This window comes from Sturnus vulgaris, chromosome 3 (genome assembly GCF_052056855.1).
Source record: "Sturnus vulgaris isolate bStuVul1 chromosome 3, bStuVul1.hap1, whole genome shotgun sequence".
Classification (NCBI taxonomy): domain Eukaryota; kingdom Metazoa; phylum Chordata; class Aves; order Passeriformes; family Sturnidae; genus Sturnus; species Sturnus vulgaris.
In genome coordinates, this window is record NC_142245.1 from 99,692,392 (window position 1) to 99,714,251 (window position 21,860).

At 37.7% G+C, this 21,860-nt stretch overlaps 1 protein-coding gene across 3 annotated transcripts in view; it reads right to left on the minus strand.

Annotated features, from left to right (window-relative positions):
* KIDINS220 (kinase D interacting substrate 220) overlaps positions 1 to 21,860 on the minus strand; it is a 74,819-nt gene that overhangs the window by 25,515 nt on the left and 27,444 nt on the right. For all 3 annotated transcript variants that reach the window (XM_088162385.1, XM_014895006.2, XM_088162384.1), the window contains exons 17-22: positions 19,267 to 19,556; positions 15,428 to 15,568; positions 14,582 to 14,825; positions 14,333 to 14,421; positions 13,222 to 13,366; positions 11,409 to 11,571 (exon numbers count right to left, since the gene is read on the minus strand). In XM_088162385.1, coding sequence (XP_088018511.1) covers positions 11,409 to 11,571; positions 13,222 to 13,366; positions 14,333 to 14,421; positions 14,582 to 14,825; positions 15,428 to 15,568; positions 19,267 to 19,556 — 1,072 coding nt within the window. The remainder of the gene's footprint in view (positions 1 to 11,408; positions 11,572 to 13,221; positions 13,367 to 14,332; positions 14,422 to 14,581; positions 14,826 to 15,427; positions 15,569 to 19,266; positions 19,557 to 21,860) is intronic.

The following is a 21,860-nucleotide window of genomic DNA, read 5'->3' on the forward strand; positions in this document are numbered from 1 at the left end:
GCTCTCCTGCTTAAGCTAAGAACTGCTTTTAAGCTCAGACCTTTGCCCTTGGTCCTCCTCCAAGCTACATCACCTTTGGTCTTGACCTTGACCTGTGCCTTGTGGCTACACACCCAAGGGCTGTTTGCAGTCCCTGGTTACAGTCACTGAACCCGCTCTGCTTTTGCCGTTTGGCTGCCAAGGGATTGCTCCCCTTGCTCACAATGCCGTGCCTGCCTCGCTGCCCTCCTCAGCTCCCAGCTCATCCTCTCATGGAGCAGCCTGCCCTGCTGTTTCCACACTAGTGGAAGGCTGACTTCTTTTCAAGCACTCTTATCCCAAAGGGCCATTCTCCCTGCTCTTTCCAAACCTCTCCCTGAAGGTGAAAAACAAAGAAATGCTTCAAATTAATCTTTGCACACCTAATTTTTTTTCCTCGTGTGTTTTACAAGAGCAAGCAACTGCAAGGACAAGAGTCATTTAACTTTTTCACTCCATAAAAAACAAATTACTTAATTAATTGCTATTAAATAATAGAGCAACGGAAGGCATGAGTATGAAGGCATGTTATGTTTTATCTATCATGTGCTTTTTAATTTTTTCTTCTCAATATAGTACAAGTCAAAAATGTTGCTTAAAATAATGAAATAACTTGTCATTAAAAATGAGAAAAAAAATTTCTAAAGGTTTGATACTGAGAAACACAAAACTAGAAAATCTTAGCTGCTATGGAGAGCAATATGAAATTCTGATGCTTAACAGTCTGCTAATTAGATGTCTGATCTCTAATTCCTAATAATCAAAACCTACTACCTTCAGCTTTGTGCTGAAGTTGCTTATCCTACTCTTCTCAGGTCTGATCAATATAGTCACAGTGTTAAAAGCACTCACACAAATCGTTCCAGGAACTTTGCAGTACTATAAACAGATCAGCAGCAGTGCTGCAAATACTCTCTCAAACTGAAAATTGCAACAGATCATTTGGACACTGAAAAAGAACATTCACTTAAACGTCTATTCACATAAAGACAGGAATAAAAAGTCATCATACGTTCAATAATATAACATAAGGGAATAAAGGATTTATCTTAATGAAGACCAAAAAAAAGAGAAAGCTGTATTAATAAACATCAAAAAAAAAGAAAGCTATAGTTTGATATATGTATGTAGACAAAAATTTACATCTCCTCAGTGCATATTAGCAGAAGAGACTTCATTGAACAGATGCAATAGCTATTTAAAAACTCCTATCACCATAGGTATTCAGAAAAGCTTGCTTTGCAAAAGTGACTCTATTTCAAATCAAGTACCTCTCCTCAGTGCTCCTGCTTTTGATAATTTCAGAAAGCAAAAAACATTCTGATGCTTAAAAGATTGATATTTATTAAACTAATCTCCCACACCCAGTATCACACACTGTCACTGAGCGATATTTAAAAGTTCTGTTCTTTAAACAACTCTCTGGCATACTTTATGATTAAAATAAAGTGTTAAAGCAGTTACAAATGCCCGGATTCATTCACAGCTTTGCAGTGCTATTTGAATTACAAAAGGCAAAAGAATTTTTAAAAAGGTGGGCATCAACCACCTACTACTCAACTGGTACATTGCCTTTTAACACTGAGACCACACTATTAGCACAGTAAGAAACATAATAACTTTATGTGCCCTGCATTTTAAGTAAAAGGCAATAAAAGGAAATGGAAAAACAAAAAAGTGGGTTGAATATTTTAGAAGTAATTCCTCACTGTGAGGTCTACAAGAATACTAAATTTTCTGCTTAAAGGAAGTGATTTATTTAAACCTGGCCTGGGCAAAGATGATTGCAGAAAACATTATAATCAAAGTGATGAATGTGGCACCTTCCACGGCTTTTTTATTTTTAATTTCTATAATCACTAAATAGCTACACTTCTTAAATTAATACATCAATAGGCATTAAGCAACTCATAAATCCCTCAAAAGTTCATTTCACCCTTTTTCTTAAAAGGTATTTAAACAGTGTCAAAACTGGAATTAACATAATAACCTTCCAGAAAAGTTACATTTCAATGATCTTGCTCAGTTTTAACATTTAAAATTTCTACAGATTTGCTGGAAGCATGTAACATATTTTTCTAAAAGAATAATTCAATAGATACTTGTCTAAAGCACTGTAATGGAAAAGTAAACAGATAATGCTTATCTTCCGTTTTTATTTTACTTCTTTTCTTCTTACTTATGTATATTAACAAAAAAACCCTCAAATGATTTAAACAAAAGCTTTTAGCTCAACACATAATTGCAACAAAATTACAATAATTGTACCAATTAAAATAATCCTGAATGAACAGTTTGTCATCTTAATGTTCCAATGGTTTATAGAAGGATCTACTTAATTAGCTGAAATTGCTTTCCAATGTTAGTATCAAATGTCATTTGTTAAAAGTTGAACGATTTTGAAAATAATTTAACAAAGCAATTTTACAAAACACCAAGAACCAACATTTTCTTTTCAGCTGAATAAAGCCAGCAGATGTGTCATCAAATTGCTATAAAAATAAATGAGCCTTTATATGGAGAAAAATAAATTTTACTACTAGTGCTACAGAATACTATTTTTTATGAAATCAAATTCTTTAATAAAATAATTTCATATCATTTATATCTTGGTGATATTTGTAGTATGCTATAAATATACTTTCTTAAATTGAAGTAGTAAACAATCAAGGAGAAATATTCCACCATACATGAAACAGAAAAATGTTTTAACCTAAGTGATGTCTTAATTTGATTAAATGGGTGTATCACACAAGAGATCTGAATCTATCAGGAAAACATGACACCACTGAAACCACGTTACAGAACTCCAAATCTATAGTAATGAACTGCTGTTCACATATAACTAAATTAGTTTTTACCGTTTAATTTCAAGAAAAAAAGGAAAAAAAATCAAAGAAAAACAGTTCTGTGATTGATTTCAAGAAGGGATAACTTCAGTAAAGACTGGAAAAAAACCCAAGCAAAATCATATACCAGTGCTGAAACTGGACTAGAACCGAAGAAATTAAGAAACAACACTTTTTTCTATTACTGATAAATTAGACAAAGCATGTCTATTTTACAATTCATCCCTTGGAATGCTCTAAGAGTTCAAAAGCATTAAAATGAAAGTAATACATGAGCTACAGCTTGCTTAGATCCTTTGGTTCCCTTCATCCCTTGCAACTCCCCCTTCCCTCAACCAAAAAAAAAAAAAAAGAAAAAAGGGAAAAGAAAAGGAAAGGAAAAAAAAAGAAAATAAAAGAATACTGAATTAAAGAAAGCTGTTATGCTATTCTTCTAAATTTGGTGTATTCTGCCTCAGCACATTGCACTGCCATTCAATTTGCATCCATCATAGGTAGGCACGCACACATATGTGTACAAAGACTTTATCACAGAGGTTAAATTAAGCCCAAGTGATGGATGAATTACACATTGCTAAGTTTTAAATAATGGTTACCTACAACTCTGAGAAAAGTATAACCATTTTTCTGTCCAGAAAAATATCTTTTTTCAAAATCAAAGAGTCTTGATTTCCATAGTCTCCTTCAGCTTCCCAAAAAGCATATTTTCAAGGAGATTAAGGAAGGGTAGAGATTGTAATAACAGATGGCTCATGAGAGTTTCTTCTATCCTGAGCCAAGCTATTCTGTTCTAATATTTTTAATAAATAAATAAAAATAGTCACAGAAATTTAGGGACCATCAGCAATTTGCAAATATCCTCATAAAAAATCAGAAAGTTCTGTCTTAATATTCCGGTTTGGTCAGAGCCCCCATCTTAACACCCCAGTTTGGTCAAAGTCTGGGCAAATAATGACAGGTAGGACTGTCCCCCATGACATCATGCCCAACAAGCAGATTAAGATCAAAGCAGCTAGCAGGAAACACTTCAATAGAAGGTTGTGTGAATACCTGAATTCTGTGGTGGTAAATAAATTTTATATTCAGCTATGGGTAACAAGGACCCTCCCCTCCCCAGCATCTTTAAGCACTGATGTCATGGTCTCTCTCTTAGGACTATCTCCTCAGATACACCAGCCTTACATTTCTCACCGTTTCAGCAGGTAATGGCTAGAATTATTATTCAGAAAGATACAAAACCTACATCCTAACCCCAGTAAAGGGAGGACAATATTTACCATACATCACCTAATGCCTGGATGAATATTCTACCTGTGTCTGGTATCCGAGCATGACCATGAGGAAATTCTCGTGGATTGGCATCAACATCATACTGACTTTTTTCTTTCCAAAAGGCCCTCTGTAACAGGTAGATCATTAAATTGCTCTGGTAGCCTGCAGTGCATTCCCTGCCATCTCCTTTCCAAAGGCCAATTAGAACTTTTCTACAGTAGCCTTGCCTGCCTGGACAACACATTTTGCTCATCAGCACCAGAAGGCTCCTGCAACTTGTCACACAGCCAGTCCCAGCACTTGGTATAACTAATTTAGACACATTTATCTTAGAATTAAAGTAGCCTTTGCTGCTGTGCTTTGTGCTGAACCTCATTTTTTCCTCCTGCTGCAAACATGCTCAAACCACTTTTTTTTTTGTGTTTTACTTGGCTTTTTAAGGACTTCATTTACTGACTGAATCGGTTCTGGGTGCAAGGTAGGCCTTTCTTTAGCAATTCTGTGCATTCACAACAGCAGAACCGTTGATTAAACAGGAACTTCAGGGGTAAAAATTCAGACCATCCTCAGTTTTTCAAGTGTCTAGAAATTTACAGTCATTTTCTGAAATGCCATACAAGACATTCTTGAACTCAAGAGGCAGGTGCATGCCTGAAGTTTCACTTTCAATTGTACAGATCTCACAGTCCACCTACTAACAGCTTCAAGAAGTGGCAGAATAGAATCTGCCACATCCAGAGGAGAACTGGTTAGCTCATAGTTACAGAAACTCTCCCTAACGCCTCCAGGACAAAACCGTCCAGAGGGGCAGGCAAGAGTTACAAAATTCCTTTTGCGATTTCTAGGAATATTTTCCCATTGACAAAGTACTGCAGACTTTGATTTCTGCCATGATAAAAAGGACATAGAAAGATAAAATGTGTTCAGCAGATTATCTTATTTAGCAAGACAGTTTACTGAGGAAACGGATGACATTTCTTCTCATACAATCAGCTTTAATAGCATGGATTTTGTTCAACAAGGTGTAAGATCAATCCCTGACATCTTTAGCCTTAAGAAGTAGAAAATATCAAGAAACAAAGACAACCAAGACTCAGAGCCTCAAACTGAAATGGAAAAATTAGGACTTTTAGGGAAAAGAAATAAATTAATCAAATATCATACGAATGAGGAGGGCTGGAGAAGAGAGGAGAAAGCAGTCCGGGAAAACTGGGAGTCGCCACTGCTTGATGGGAGACTACAGCTTTGCTCAGCTTCTTAAATATATCTACTTCAGTACAACCATTTTGAAACACGACGATTAGAAACTCAGTCTTCAGAACTTAGAAAAATCACAGATCTGTATAATACAATACATTCTGCCCTTCCATTGATTTGTTAGGAACTCCTAAAGATACTGCTTGATTTTCTGACTGAAGAGGGGCACAGAACATTTTTCTGAGAAATCAGCAACAATTTATTAATTCCTTTCCTCAGTGCAAATTTACTACCCACTGCTGCCTTAGCAGGATTACAGATGAGATTATTTTCCCCAGCAGGGTATGATACCTGTATACACCATGATTTGCAACTCACTCATAGCTACTTCCATAACACTCTGTGAAATTTAACCTGGTTATATGCCCTCATGGCATCTCCTACCTCTGTCAGATCATAGACAGGTATGTCAAATAGCACAAGAATTACCTTTGGAAACCTCACCTGCAAGTTTCTCACGAGACATACTCCTATCTTTTGCTTCCTTCTTTTGTTTTCCTGGAGCAATTGTGTCTGTTATTATCTTAGATTTTAATACATTTAGATGTTTCTAGATTAAGATCTTACTTAAAATGTCTTAAATTTCAAAATACTTCCTTGTCTTCTTCCTATGTTCATTGACTCTATTGAGAATTCAGTTTCTTGAAATGTATCTTTTTTTTCTACAAAAGCCACAGTGACTTTTCCCAAGATATAATTTATTTAGATCTGGCACTGTCATTTATTCTGGTGTCGTGGATGCTTTACTTGCTTTCACAAGAGAGCACATTCCCATAGCTGGCTAATTTACAAGTCTGAGAAGTCTCAGTTGTAAACATTCAACAGAAACTTGCTTTAATCTGACAACTTAATTCTCTTAGAAATTTATTTGCAGAAAGCCCACATATTTCATTCCACTTCAGAGCTTTAAAAATTTGCCTTTTGCAACTTCTGCAAACCACTTTGGTATTACGCAAAATTGACATTAGGAAGACTCTTTACAGTAACACAGAATAGAATGCAGCACAACATAAATGTAGAGGAATATTAACTCTTATATGTCATATGATATTAACTCTCCTATGTCATAGCTATAAATGAAGTGATAAAGGTAATTAAATTAGACCAGGATGGAGAGATGGGCAATGACAACAGTGAGCTTGACCACCAAAGAACCTAAACACAAAAGGAGAAGGAGCAACAAAATCAGAATTAAGATCTTAACCTGGTAAGGAGAGAGACTACATGCAAATCCTGATGATGAGAAAAGGCTACACATAACCTGAAGGAGTAAATACTACTACTAATAAAGATACCAGGTGGAAAGCAAGAACAACAGAGAGAGGCTGAAATGACAGAAGTGAGATGATACAGCAGGTCAGTTTAAGGAAGTAAAAAGAGTAAAGATGTTTTTTCTTGAGCATATTGACTGAAAGCAAACAAAGCAGATTCAGCATTTTCTTTTCAAAATTTGCCAGTGACAAAGCATGGACTTGCTCCCCTCCACAAAAGATTGAGAGCATAGTGCCTCTACCTGTTACTGTAAGAGATGTTAAGTGACTCCAGCTCATAAAGGTCCTTCACAGAGGTGTGCCTGTGTCACAAACTGAAGCCTTATTTTCTTTCGAGGGTTGTGGGGTTGTTTTTTATTCTGTTTTTGGTTGGGGTTTTTGTGTGTTTCTTTGTGGTTTTCTAATTGGTTTTGTGGTTTGTTTGGGTTTGGGGTTTTTTTGTTGGTTTGCTGTTGTTTTGTTGCTGGTTTTGGTTGGTGTTTTTGAGAGGGGGAAGTCTATGTTCTTTTGGTTTTAGTGGGTTTTTTTGTGAGGGGGTTTTTCTTGTTTGTTTGTTGAGTTTTTTTTGTTATAGACCCTGGAGGAAAGTTCCCAATATGATATTCAGTAGGTTTTTCATCTCTGTATAGTATGGTACAGGAAAGATACACTTCTCCTGACAGACCTGGTTTCATATTCATCAATATAGTCTTTGTTATTCTTCATATTATCTAGAAAAAAAGACAAATTTACTTTCCCCAACAAGCCTTCATAATAAGAATATGTTAGTTAGCTTTATTTTTAATGATAAATTGAAGCACAGAGATATAGGTATACTTATTTAGTTACCTAATTGAGGTATCCATTTCTTTCAGAATACTCCACCAACAGAAAGCAGAGCTCCCAGTAGCTCCAGATATAGCTCTGAACACTGAGTGCTTAGCAATATCAGCCTACAGAACCATAAGCTGTACACCACCTCCTCACAGAGGCACAAATGCTACCCAGGTGAAAGGTACTCTGGAGGTGACTAGTCCAGCATCACACAAACTCTGACTAATAGTTGTGGAACAGTGTTTCATCATCTTACTTTAGTTATTGCATTCAACTTCAACAGATAGCATTGCAACGTGACAGAAAATGGCCCTCTCCTTTACTACAGTTTGCAAAATTAAATTCTAGACATTACAAGATGGGAATCTCATGGAGGCAAAACAGCATATAATCATGGAAATCATGTATCATTGTCCCTGCATAGAAGGGAATTAACTAAAGACCATATTTATTCTTTTGCTTCTTATTCTTCTTATTCTTTAGCTTGGCTACCGGATTCTTTTCATTTTCCTGTATTTTTTCTATGTTGTGAAAGAATCGCTTTCTCCTGGAAGCACTGAAAGCCAAGGCTCTGGTGGCAGCGCTCCGCGGCTGTGCCGAGCAGGGAGCGCCCTCTGCCGGCACCGCGCCGCGCTGCACGGTCCTGCGGCACTAGCGCTGCTGGGGACACAGCTGGGGACAGCTCGCCCCGGGGACACGGCCGGGGACAGCCCACCCGGGGGCACAGCTGGAGACAGCCCGCCCCGGGGACACATCTGGAGATAGCCCGCCCCGGGGACACGGCTGGGGACAGCCCACCTGGGGGACACAGCTGGGGACAGCCCGCCCCGGGGGACACAGCTGAGGATAGCCTGCCCCGGGGGACACAGCTGGGGACAGCCCGCCCCGGGGGCATGGCCGTAAGGCAACACGGGGTTAACTGTCCCCGTCACACCCTCAGCGCACACACCGATCACCTACAGTAACTGCTCCACTGAAGGGAGCTGAAACAGGGGCTGTAACACATCCGTCCAGTGTGGCCACGCTCTGCTCCAAACCATCTGCAGCAGAGGGGAAGGCAATGGAGAGTTCTCACTGCAAGAGAATCCTGGTGATTCAAAAGCTTTTTAACACATGATATTTCAAAATTTGGAAAAGTAACTGTAATATGAAAGCATTTTCCTTAGAGAAAGTGATCAAGTGTGAAACTCATTCATTTAACATATAACAGGATTCCTTTCAGCGAAGAGAGATGTTCAAGCAGCAACCCTAAGACTGAAGGGTCACAAAAAAAAGTGGTTTGACACAAACTATTCAATACTAGGAAAACTATATTATTGAGAAGTAACACAAACTCAGTACGGGAACAAGCTACATAATTAGCAAAATCTGGTATCTATTTATGACACTCCAAATGGGAAAGCTGCTCTATAAACTAATAAAACTTAGAAAATTGAACCTGAAGTTTTGAAAGAGGCACTAACTTTGAAATTGTACTGAAACAGTTATTTAAGCCAAGTTACTTTAAACAGTTGCAGATAAAAAGAATAGCAATGACACAGAAAGGATTACTTTAGATAAAACAGAATTTTTAGAGCTCTAGATAATCCTAGAGAAGAGTTCACAGACCTTTTCATATTCAGCATATGGTAAAGATGATCACCCAAACCACTAGACAGATGAGACATCAGCTTTGTCAATACTTCAGGAGAGTTATATATGTAGTTCCTTACACATGTTCAACAGAAGGGGCTCAGAGACATCAATTCTCTTCCTGAGCACGCAGCAACATTATTGTTAGAAAACTTTTTTTTTAATTGTTAAGAAGCTAAAGAAACTAATTCTTTTAGCTTCATCATTTTCATATCAAATAATCTTGTATTTTTTGCTAAAGAGAAAACCCTGAATATTGGTCTTGTTTTCCTAGTATTGCAGGTAGAATACAAACAGGTTTTCTCAAAAGACGATGGCCACCTTCCCTTTTCCAACACATAGTTAAGGGTTCTTCACTGTTTCCCATTATGTACTCTGGTTTTAAACATTAAAAAGTTACCTATATGCTTGTAATTGTCAGTTATGAACTAGCCATCTACTCAAGTGGCTGTACCACTTCCAAACAACCTGCATAGCAAGAGGTACAACATAGCAGCAGTCATGAATCTCCTCCACACCTTAACTAATAAACCATGACATGCTCCAGCTGGCACTGAGCATCAACAGCTCAAGCGTTTGTGCTAACAACAAACAATCCAGAACTCAAGTTGTTCACATACAATTGTGAATCTCCTTTTCTTTTATTCATTGTTACTACAATTTAACATCCATGAATACTGGAATTACTAGCACCCATTTATGAGAATAAATCAGGTTTATAATACCTCTTTAGGTTTATCAGAAGACAAACATTGTTATGTCTTGAAGACAGCTCTGGACTTTGATCACCCCAAAGTGATTTACAACTGTAGATGCCAATAATAAGAAAACTGTAATGAGTTTATTGGATAAATACTGAAAATAAACAACTCTGAAACATGCCATACAGAAATCTAAATATAGAGAAGTTGAATGGAAAGCATGACAGGAAAGGGAATTCTGATGATTCTGAATTATGTACTTAGCTGATCACATAAACATTTGTGACACTAGTTGTTTGAATGCACCCATAATGGAAAGATGGGTTCCCAGTGCTTTACTTTTGATTTCACAGATACATTATACTCACAGAGGAAATGCAAAACCCAAAAACTGAGTCCATACTCTAGAGAAGAGTGTTTTCTAATCATGCACTTAGTTTACCTGTGAAGTCTGGTATTTCTAAAACCATTTTTCAGCTCGAAGCCACTTCAGTCTACTACTTGCCCTCTTCATCTATCTTCAACCCTCAGCCTCATCATGCTTAATCTACCCTTGTCCTTTACCTTCTGGGACTTCTGTGTTCAGATCTTAAGTGCACTTCAACTTTTCTTTCCTAGTACAACTCATTCAATCTTTCCCAAACAATCCTAATACCATTCTCAACACTTCAACCATTCTCAGCCCACCCCAGACCCTCGCACAGTTCATTGACTTTCTCCTATTCCTTGACTTTAAGTGCAGGGCACACTTCCAGTATCTTCTCTCCAAGTTCATTCCCCTGGACTCTGCAAAATCTCTAGATTTTCTGGTAACTTGTTCAATCAGTCACGATCTTCTCTCTTTAGACTTCAGCTGTTCTTTTCATTTGATCTCAATTATATTTTATCCAAGTCAAACCTCTCTTCTCCCTGACTCTGATTCTCAGATTCTGCTTTTCTTCTATAGGCCCCACTCTCAGTCACATTCACTCTCTTCCAGTCCTCCCACTGTCATCAGGTCACAACCCACAACTCCTTTCTTTCAAGCAGAGGGTGCTGGAGAGAGATGTTCACTGGCAACATGGAGCAGTTGTTCTCAGTAGCAGTACCTAGACAGCTAGACAGCTCTGTTGGACAGCAACTTGTAGCAGAAATGGAGAAAGTCATGCCTCTTTTTCACATCCCTTAACTGCAGCACATGGCTTTGCCATAGAACACCTGCTAAGCACAAAACCTTCAGAGATTCTTATCAGTAAGGCCAGTTTCTCCTGGGCTCATTTCAGATTAACAAAGAAGTGGAAAAAATACCCAGTTTGTAGCTTGGCCAAGGTAAAGATGAAAAGGATACCAAGAGACAACAGTACAGCTAGCTGCCTGTGAAGGAATTCCTGTACAGTTCTTTGGTTTAAATACAAAGCACTCATTCATACACGGTGCATCAAACAGTAATGAAAACCACTTTGAAGTTTTCAAAAGTTAGCACAAGAGGGTAAGATTGTGGGAATTTTAGATTACAATCTGATAAATGTTTGAAAGCCATGTTATTCCAGTGATCATTAATAATGATCATTATTTTAACCACTGAAAGTGCACACCATTACCAGAATGATGACTACCTCTCATAGATGGTTTTTAAAGTCAGGTGATCTGGAACACCTTCTGTCTCTTCAAGATGCAAAATAAGCCACGATGTTCTATATGGCCACTGCTCTGTGAGATTGATCCAACTTGCCAGTCTGTCCCAATTGAATGTGATCTGATTAGCTCTCAATAAACGACCTAAAAGAACAAGGAAGGACAAAAGAAAAGGGTTAGGGTTAACTTACTTCAACAAAATTCAATAAAGAATCTAGAGGATTTTTTCTGCCTTTTGAAAGATACCTTTTCCCCCTCAAAGTAACAGCTATGTTACTTTGTTATTATCTGATCTATGAACTTCCTGTTTTATTACAAAATAATAATATTTTTAGCTCAGTAAATTCAAAATCATCCCAAGTTGCATCTAAAAATATCCTTTTATAATCTAATAAAAATCCTTGGAAATCCTGGTCAAAATACGAGACTCTTCAAAACTGTCAACTTCAGCCGCAGGTTAAGCACTCATTACTATCATCCTGCCACTGGTGAATCTTAACTTACTTCAACAAAATTCAGTAAAGAATTTCACACAGCATTAATTACTCCATCTAAACACAGAATTTCATGTTAATAGTTGGATAGATTTTCTATGCATTGGCATATGAAATGTGGTCAAAACAAGTTAAATATACAACTGCCAACTTCAATGGCCAATATAGTAAAATTCAAAGCTATAAAAAAGACTGTTTTAAGTTAGTAAGGCCAGGTATAAATCACAAATAAAGTTTTTCTAAAATACAGAAAAGGTAAATGCTACAATTTATGCATTTGAAGTTTCAGCAAATTGTCTATAATTCCTTTATTAATATCTGTAATGATATGTAACCTACAGCCTGAAGGCTCTGTTGATAAAGCTGTTTATGAAATCACGTCTAACCACACATTGTACTACACTAAAAGTATTCTTGCAACGTCTTTTTTTCAATTTTTTTTTTAATTTTACAACTAATGTTTTGTGATTTTGTTATACTTTCATAACTGCACTATAATTTACCAAAACAAGATAGGTTACATGCTACAAATTGCATTGACAAGCTAAGAGACAGCACACTTATTTAAAACATTAGCCCAGAATTTGAGGTCTGTTGCAGATTTATGCTCTTAACTATACACAGTGCGAAAAATAACTCAATTTCTTTGTTCTGGGTAGCTGTAGGGCTACCCAGTGCCTTCTAGTGTCTGTAATAGTAAAGACACTAAATAATCACTCCCCATTCACTTACTACATGAAACATGTTTTTATTAAATCTCCATAAGCCCTTTTCCAGTTATTTCCCGTTTTTAAACTTCAGAGATACCAAAGTCTTGACTGTGTTTTGCTGAAGAAAAATAGGTGAGAAAATGCTTTTATCAGCCTCATACAATCATTTGGGGAAAAAGGATTCCAAATACTCATAGCAAAAATGAACGGGATATATACACCTGGTTTTCCTCTCACAGCTTACTTTTTCAGATGTCATCACTACAATCTTTCTTCACACTACAGGAAAATGTAATTTTCTTATCCCGTTTCAAAATCAAAAAATACAAAATTTCCTAAAAATGTAGACTAGAACCATTTGCCTCCCAAATGAAGTCAATGAAACAACAAATATTACGTATCTTTCAAATTCTATATAAAATGGTCTATAATTTTTTCTTACATTCTGGAAGAGTTTGCTTCAGAAGGATTTTCAGAAGCAACAGACGGACTGACTTGTTCAATTTAGTTTACACACTAAAAAGTCTGAGTGTAACTACAAGCAGCCAAAACACAATCCTCTTTACTGCACACGAGCATGTCACACTTACCTGTCACTGAAACAATATTTAGCAACCTCCTCATGGTCTGAGGGCTGATATCACTGAACCAATCCTCTGTAACCAAAAGCTTGGTCAAATCAAAAGACATTTGGCGAGTAATGGTCCTCTGCATCTGGCGTCTTCGGTAAGTATCCTGATAATAAAACAAAAACCCAAGAAATACTGAGTAGCATCAAAAGCTTTTATTTTCAGTTTTACTTGATAATCAAGTTAGAGTCTTTGTGAATAAGTCTGTGGGAATGACAGGTAATATCAAACTTACAAGAATTTAATTCTGATTTAGCTGTGTAAAAGCTGAACATTAGTTCCACAGAAGCCAAGAAATGGTAAGAGTTACACGTTTTACTTCCACATCAATTCTGACACGGCAAAATAGAGTGACATAAGCAACATACTTTGTAAAAACGTTACTACTTTCAGCATTTCCATTGTCGCTTCCTACTGCCTCTCCAAAGGGTTAATACCATCCATTTAATAACTACATATCGAAATTAAGGTGACCATCAGGTTCCTCCGCTACAAAACTCCTGAAGTCTCTACCAATGGCAGCTCAAAAACCTCAGAATCCTCAGACTCGGTGTCGCTTTTCACAACTTACTTGATACTTTTTATTCAACCAGTTTGTGATTCTATGTAAAGATGAAAGATGAGAAAGCAGAAAAAAAATGTGGTAGACATTGCAGTACAAGTCCAGTACTTAATACTTGAAATTCTTTGATTTACTCAATTACTGCCCCTTGTTGCAACATACTGCAACAAACTGATACCAGGCTTACACAAAAAAATCCAAAATATACACACATACACAGACCATAGCTCCTACCAATTTGCTGTATTATCTCAGCATTCACAGAGAGCTGTAATTAATTTTTTGTGGAAAGGAATACTTTGGTGAGCAAGCAAACTTCTTCCTCTTTGATGGAGCATCAGTCTACTGATTTAAGAATGGACTTTTCCTACATGGATCATTTATAAAAATTTTGTAAGAATGGTTTGATAAGTCTTCCAAGTTGATATTATTGAAAATGTCAAAGTAAAAAATCAAAAAAGAAGAAAAAGTTTTACCAGTATCTCTATTTAGACTAAAAATCCTTCTCACCCGCCTGTTGAGAGCAGTTTTGCTACCAAGTTTGGTCATGTCTCCAAGACTGTTCTGAGAAACTCTCCTGTCAACCTCTTCATGCAATCCTGCAGAAAGGAAAACAAAGGTAGATATTTTTTCAGTCATATACATTCGACTGACCTATAAAAATAATGATCTGTCAATTATTTAAACGGTTTCTTCCAAAATTCAGATTTTGCATCATTGGTTTTACAATGCTCATTTCACCCTCCTGCATAACCTTACCTGCATTATCTGCATAAGGAATATCCCCATTGGTTGTTGAAGCTACCATCAGTTTTTTTGCATTACTAAGTCCTCGGCTGTTCAGAAAAACAGGCAAATGGACAATATTTCGCATGTAATCATGGCCATTTATGTTTGAATCACGTAGAACACTGTTGAGATTCTGGTTAATTGCCTTTATAATAATGTGTGGGTCACTTGCAAAAATTGCAATGAATGGGCCCTTTGAAAACAAGACTCGTACCTGTAAAAAAGCAGACAGTACACCTTGTTAATAACAACTAACTGTAGCTGAGATCATTTTAACATTTGGCTCAACATTTTGTTCAAAGAATAAATCTGAAAGGCCAAATGATATATGGAGGTGTCAGCTTCTTCTGCATGAGATGTGTACCTTAGGAACTCATCCACAGAAAGAAATAGGCACACTCAACAACTTAACAGTAGAATTTATAGTGAAAGTCATCACCAAGGATGTATCATGCAGTAATGTTCCAGTCCCCCACAAATATTTAGTATTTAAGGACTTCTTATCTAAAGTACTTCAATGGTAAAAATATGAAAAACCGTCCAAATATTTTAAGTTTTTTTCAACAGAATAATTATTTTCCATAGTCTTTGATTGTTTCAAACCTTTTCAAAAGTACTAACATACCATTTAATTTTCAACTTTTAAAATCCATCACTCTTTGCATTATAGTTATGCCAATGTACACAAATACTAATTACCACAACACATACTACTTTTTACAGAAAACACACAATAACTGTATGTATCTGAGCTCATCTGTGGAAGAGATCATGCATAAAATCCAGAGGTTATCTTTATAAAATGATCCAACTCACAGTATCAAGCATCTGTAAAACCTTGTCCTGTTCACAAGCATCCAATCCATCAATAATTACAACAAGCCTTGTCTGATTCTGAGTGAAGCTATCAATTGTTTTTGCCATTTTGGCCATCAGTTCCACCTCGCATTTCAAAACCTATAAAAACAAAACACAAAGAAGGAAAAGACATCTCTATAATACTTAAAACTGATAAAAATACATATATTTCCTTTTGCAGACTATTTGTCCCAAAAATACTTCAGGAGGATTACAAGAATAAACTTACAAATACTCAAAGTGAAATCCTAAAATGTCACTTCCAACATATTACTTTCCCATTTGAACAAAAATGTACAGCAGAAACATATATTCCACTTTGATATAACAAACTATCCTTATTTAAAATCCATTACAATGTTATTTAAGATAAGAATATTTATGCATAGTAAAACATGGTTTAAGAAGTAAATAAAAGAGCATTTGTAGCTTCAGCTAGTCCTCAAAAATTGCTTTGCATAAAATGTACAGCAAAATTTTCTATCTGCCTTCCAGCCAAGCACATTATGCTATTACTCTAATGCTCAGTTATTGCTATTCAAGATAAGCAGTCTGAAGATTTGTTAAGCTTTTCAACATTGTTACACATGTAACAATCACCCATAACATAGAAAGGTGGAATTTGCCCGCCCTAACTTCAGCAGCTAACAGCAGACATTAAAATCTGATCTCTTAACCAGAAGATTCATTAGAATGTGCACAATAAGATGACATAAAATAGATTGAATAACTCTCCTGAAATACCTACTTCTCTCCTTTGATGGCAAAGGGTGAACCTAATTCCTAAAAGGCTGAAGTTATGTCAGATACACAGCACTCAACAAATAACTGTCAAGAAACACAGTACCAAGACACAATCAAGTCTTCTGTGCTGCAAAAACATGGCAGCAGGCATGCTAGCATCAGAAGGGATTCACCTTCCTCAAAGGGCAAAGACAGCCTTTGACCAGGAGCCAGCACAGTTAATTGAAAAATTTTAAACAAGACATAACAGGGAAGTGGGATAGTATCAGGCTTGCCCACAACAAACTATGGGATGACACACCAAGGTTAGAGGGATGCAGTGCTAGTGAGGGCCCTCATCTGAGATGTGCTGGCCACACTGGAGCACACTTAGAAATCTTATGGAGATGAGGCAGAGGCTCCTGAGAAAACAGAAGTTAACAGGAAAACACCACTGAAATACTTCAACGGAAATGAAGTGTGTTCCTCTAAGAAGGTGACAAAGGTGACTGCCCAGCTGAGGTGCCTCTACCTCAGTGCACACAGAGTGGGCAACTAACAGGAGGAGCCAGAAGCCATCGTGCTGCTACTTGGTGGATGAATCCTATGATTGGAGTGCAACTATTGATGGCTGCAGGCTGCTCAATGGGACAGGAAGCGAAGGAGGGGAGGAGAGGCTGCCCTCTACATCAAGAGATGCAGTGATCACAAAGAGATGCCTCTGAGAAGCCACCACAAACTGGTGGAGTTCGTGCATAAAAATTTGCGAAGACCAGACCAATAAATGAGACCTTGGGGTTTGTGTTTGTAAAAGGCCTGATCAAGGGGAACCTATTGACAAAGGCTTCGTGTCCCAGCTACAGAAGGCATCATGCTCATGTGCTTGAATCCTCCTGGGGAACTTAGATGACCCCCAACATCTGGAAATGTAGCCTCATGAGCTGTCACCAATCCAGGAGACTGCTGGAATGCATGGAGGATCTTCAGCTAGGTAGCAGACAAGCTCTACCAGAAGGGGAGCAACACCGGACCTGATGGGCACTAATGTAAGTGAGCTAATTGGGGATGTCAAGCTTGGAGGCAGCCTGGGCTGCAGTGAGCACACACTGGTGGAGTTTGCAGTCCTGAGGGATATAGGTCAGGTAAGGAGTAAAGTCAGCACACTGGATTTTAGGAAACGAACTTTTAGTTCTTCAAAGAGATAGTCAACAGACTCCCTGAAAAACTGTCCATGGAGACAACACAGCTGGCAGATCTTTTAAGGATGCTTTCCATGAAACACAGAAGCCTGTAATCCCTAGGTACAAGAAAATTAGCAAGGAAGACTAAAAGCTGACTGCCCTGAGCAGAGACCTGCTGGTCAAACCAAAGTAGTAAATGCACAGGCAGTGGAAGCAAGCACAGATATGCTGGAAGAGTACAGAGACACAGTCTGGTTGTAAGTGGTGTGGCAAGGAAAGCCAAGGTACAGCTGGAGCTGGACTTGTCAAGAGATACAAAAAATAACAAAGGGTCAATGGCTCGGTGTCCCAAATGAAGGATGAATGAAGGGATCGAGTGAATCCTCAGCAAATTTGCAGATGACACCAAGGGGTGCAGTTGACACACCTGAGGGACAGGATGTCATCCAGAGGGACCTGGACAAGCTCAAGAAGGGGGTTCATGAGGTTCAACAGGCCATGTGCAAGGCCCTGCACCTGTGTACTGAACCCCTAGTATCAATCCAGGCTGGGTGATGAACAGATGCAGAGGAGCTCTGCCAAGAAGGACTTGGAGGGGTGCTGTGGGTGAGAGGCTGGACTTGACCCAGCCATGTATGTGCTCATGCAGCCCAGAAAGGCAAATGTGCCCTGGGCTGCATCCAAAGCAGTGTGGGCAGCAGGTGAGGGAGGGGATTGTGCCCCTCTGCTCCACTCTGGTGAGACCCCACCTGCAGAGCTGCGTCCAGCTCTGCACTCCTCAGCACAGGAATGACACCTATGTATTTGAGCAAGTCCAGAGGAGGCCACAAAGATGGTCAGAGGGATGGAGCACCTCTGCAGTGATGAAAGGCTATGAGAATTGAGATTATTCAGCCTGAAGAAGATAAGATTTTGGGGAGATGTTTATTGTGGCTTTCCAGTACCTAAAGAGGCCTGTAAGTAACATGAAGACAAACTTTTAAGCAGGGCCTGTTGCAAGAGGACAAGGGGGAATGGTTTTAAAAACTGAAAGACAGTCAATTCAGGTTAGATACAAGAAAGAAGTTTAAAATGAGGTGGTAAAACGCTGGTACAGATTGGCCAGAGAAGTTGTGGATGCCCATCCTTGGAAACATTCAAGGTCAGGTTGCACTGGGCTCTGAGCAGCCTGATCTAATCGAAGATGTCCCTGCTCGTTGCAGGGAGATTGGACTGGCTGACCTTTAAAAGGTCCCTTTCAACCCAAACTATTCTATGACTGTATGAAAAATATTTGTACAACAGATTTTTAAACAATACATTGGCCGGAATCTACAAAGTTAGCAATCATGATGCTACATTTTTACTTTCATATAGAAGCACACAGCATATCTGGTAACAGCCTGAGAATGTATTTATCAGTTTATAGATACAGGTCAGCAAAACAATAGTATTTTCTACCATTTTTCATTAAATACACGGAGTGTTTTGGAATGCTCTTTCAGTGCTACAATTCCTTTCTTAGCAAAGAAGTCTTGCAGACAGAGAAAGTTAGGCTTGTTTTTACACCTTTAGAAGATACTCAAAGTTATTCTTTCAGATTTTATGATATAAAGTAAGCTTTTACTAAATAATGGTAATTGAGAATTGTTTTCGAAGTACTTTCTTCCCATCAAAAATAAAATCAGAAAACTGAAATCCCGAATTTAACATTCATGATTAAGCAGATAGATGTCCTATACTAAGCACAATTGCCACTTGCACAGAAGTGTTCCATTCATTGAAACTCACCAAGTCTCATTCTCCTGTTGTGAGACTTGGCCTGATGAAATTAATGGTGCCCCAACTTAATAATGCTCCATGTTTGGGGGTTTGCTTCATCACTTTTAAGGACCAATTCATAAAAATGCTCACCTTCATGAACCCCTCACTCTTCAACTTGTGAAGCTTGGAGGCAGCACTGTGAAGACGTTTTCTCTGAGAATTCAAAACTGAATCCATCACCTGCCACCATGTGCGGCAGTTCAAGAAAAAGGCCAAGCCAACAATACAGGTCACTGTTATGAGAATAACATTCACTGTCATGTTGGCCGATTCCACATTGAAAATTGCCAACAGGGCGATCGCAGAAACAACGCAAGACAAGATGAACAGGAAAATCACAAAAGATGGGAGGCAGCAAGTTTTCTTCCATTTCTTTTTACCTAAGAAACAAGCATTGCTGTTAGAATTAATGTACAATGTAATGACAGATGAGTGCAAAATCTATTAATTTGCATACTTCTCATAAAACACCAACTGGCACAAAAGTTTACTGGAGTGTTATTACCCAGTCACAAACCAATGGAAAAAAAAATCTATTATTTGCCAAAATTCTTTGAAATTATGAAGCAGAGATATTCCTTTAATCTCCAGTTTATTTCCATAATTTCAAGAAATCCACACTGGATGGAAATGACAATTTTGTATCAGTGCTATCACCCCCTTTTGTGGCATCTCTTTGTAAAGTGTGTTTCGGTAAATAAATTGTAGGACAACAGTACAGGGGCAACTCAGTTTTAAACTGGAACCTGGTAATTACACAATCTAATAGTAATGGTACCATTGAAGAGCTAAACCAAAATGTCAAGCTGCAACCTGAGGCCATTCTTTCTTGCATGCTAAAATGCACATGTATGGAAAACTGCAGCAAATATGGTTTGGACAGTTCACAAGGGCCCCAGTGGAGAGTACAGAACTCCTGACTTCATGTGGACTGATAAGAAAGAAGCAAATACTGCAGTTGGAGCTTAGCACAGCTAAATCAGTGACCAAAGAAATATTATTTTCCAAAGCAGCAGTCTCTGCCTTCAGGACTGTCTTGGGCTGTACAGATCCAGTGTTATATCTAGAAGATTGCTATCATCTGGACACTTTTGTTGATAACAAAGACCAGAATACCAATGATCTGAAGTAAAATTATGACAGCTAAAAATCAGTATTTGAACTGCAGGGGGAAAATCAAATTTTTAATATGCTAAGTAGAAAGAATATCCAAGGTTTATATGTGGCCCATATTATTCTCTAGACCAAGTTATGAGCTGCAAAGATTTTTCATATTGCTGACGTGACTCATAGGATTGTGCTGCAGGACAAAGCAACAGAAATGCATAATGACAGAAGTAAGGGGCAAGAAACAAAGGGGAACAACCCAGATATAATGAGATCCAGTTCTAGATGTAAGTAGAAATGTAAGCATTCTCTTACTAGAAAGAGACAGAACTGGATTAGAAAGACACTTAAATACCATGAACAATGAAACGGCAATTGAAAGAGGCATGTCTGCAAGTTTACAGACATAACAGAAATTAAGATACAGAAGGCTAAAAATAAACCTCTATGGAATTTCTAGAAGTAATAATCTAGAGGTAATAAAACTGTGACCCTGGACCTGTACACAACTGGAGAAAATGAGAGAATGTGCAAAATCATCAAATAGATAAAATAAATTTTAAAAATCAATTAGATAATTCGGCAGAGCATAGGAAGGCAACAGAGCAAAGAATACAAGTAAATGTAAGATTACAAATGAAAGGGAAAATATGATTACTACAAATAATCAAAAGAAGCCAGCACTAAACTGCCATTCTCAAGACTACTTCAGGTGAAATTACAGTATCATGAAAGCTGTTTCACTGAGACTAAGGAGAGGAACTGTAGAGCCTAACATGAAATAAAAAGGGTGAAAAAATCCACACATCCCTTTCATAAAGAACACTTAGTGAATTTGAAAAATAACAATGAGGAGTAGGCTGTATTCAGCACACAGTTGAACATAGCAAACATAGCACATTTTTTCCAGCCTCTGCAGGACAGAAGAGACTAAATGTTTCACTTTGTGAGAGGTGACAGATTCCTCAATTTGTGGACAAAAAGAAATGAGAAATAACTGACACATACTAAAAGTACAAGTAAGTCCTCCATAAATTGAAAGGTAAATTCAAGAACTCCTTCTTCACAGGATCATACTCTACTCTGCGTATTTATTTTTTTATAAATCTACAGATGAAACAGAATAAAAAAGCTTGTTCCATTTGGATCAAGTAGGTCCATTTCATCCCGTCTTACTAGTACTAATCACAGCAATCTGTAGGACTGGACCAACATATTCTACATATTTATTATTTTCAAGAATAAGTAGTGGTTACTTATCAAAGCTCTAAATTAAAATTGAATAAACTAAACAAACCTCTTGTAGCAATACACAGAAAGACGTATTTCCCTTTGTCTGACTCAGACATGACTTAATTACTATGGAAATATGCTGCATCTATAAGGATGTAACGTAAATATACATTTCCATTGACATTTCTGAAAACTACACTTCACAGGACATATTCCTTCATTATATTAATAAAATCAAGATCAGCAAATAAAACGGGGCATTTTTTCTCTTCCAAAGAATTTCCCCTTCTGTACGAATTTCTGCATGGCTACAACAATTTCTAGAAAGAGCTTATAATGCGAAA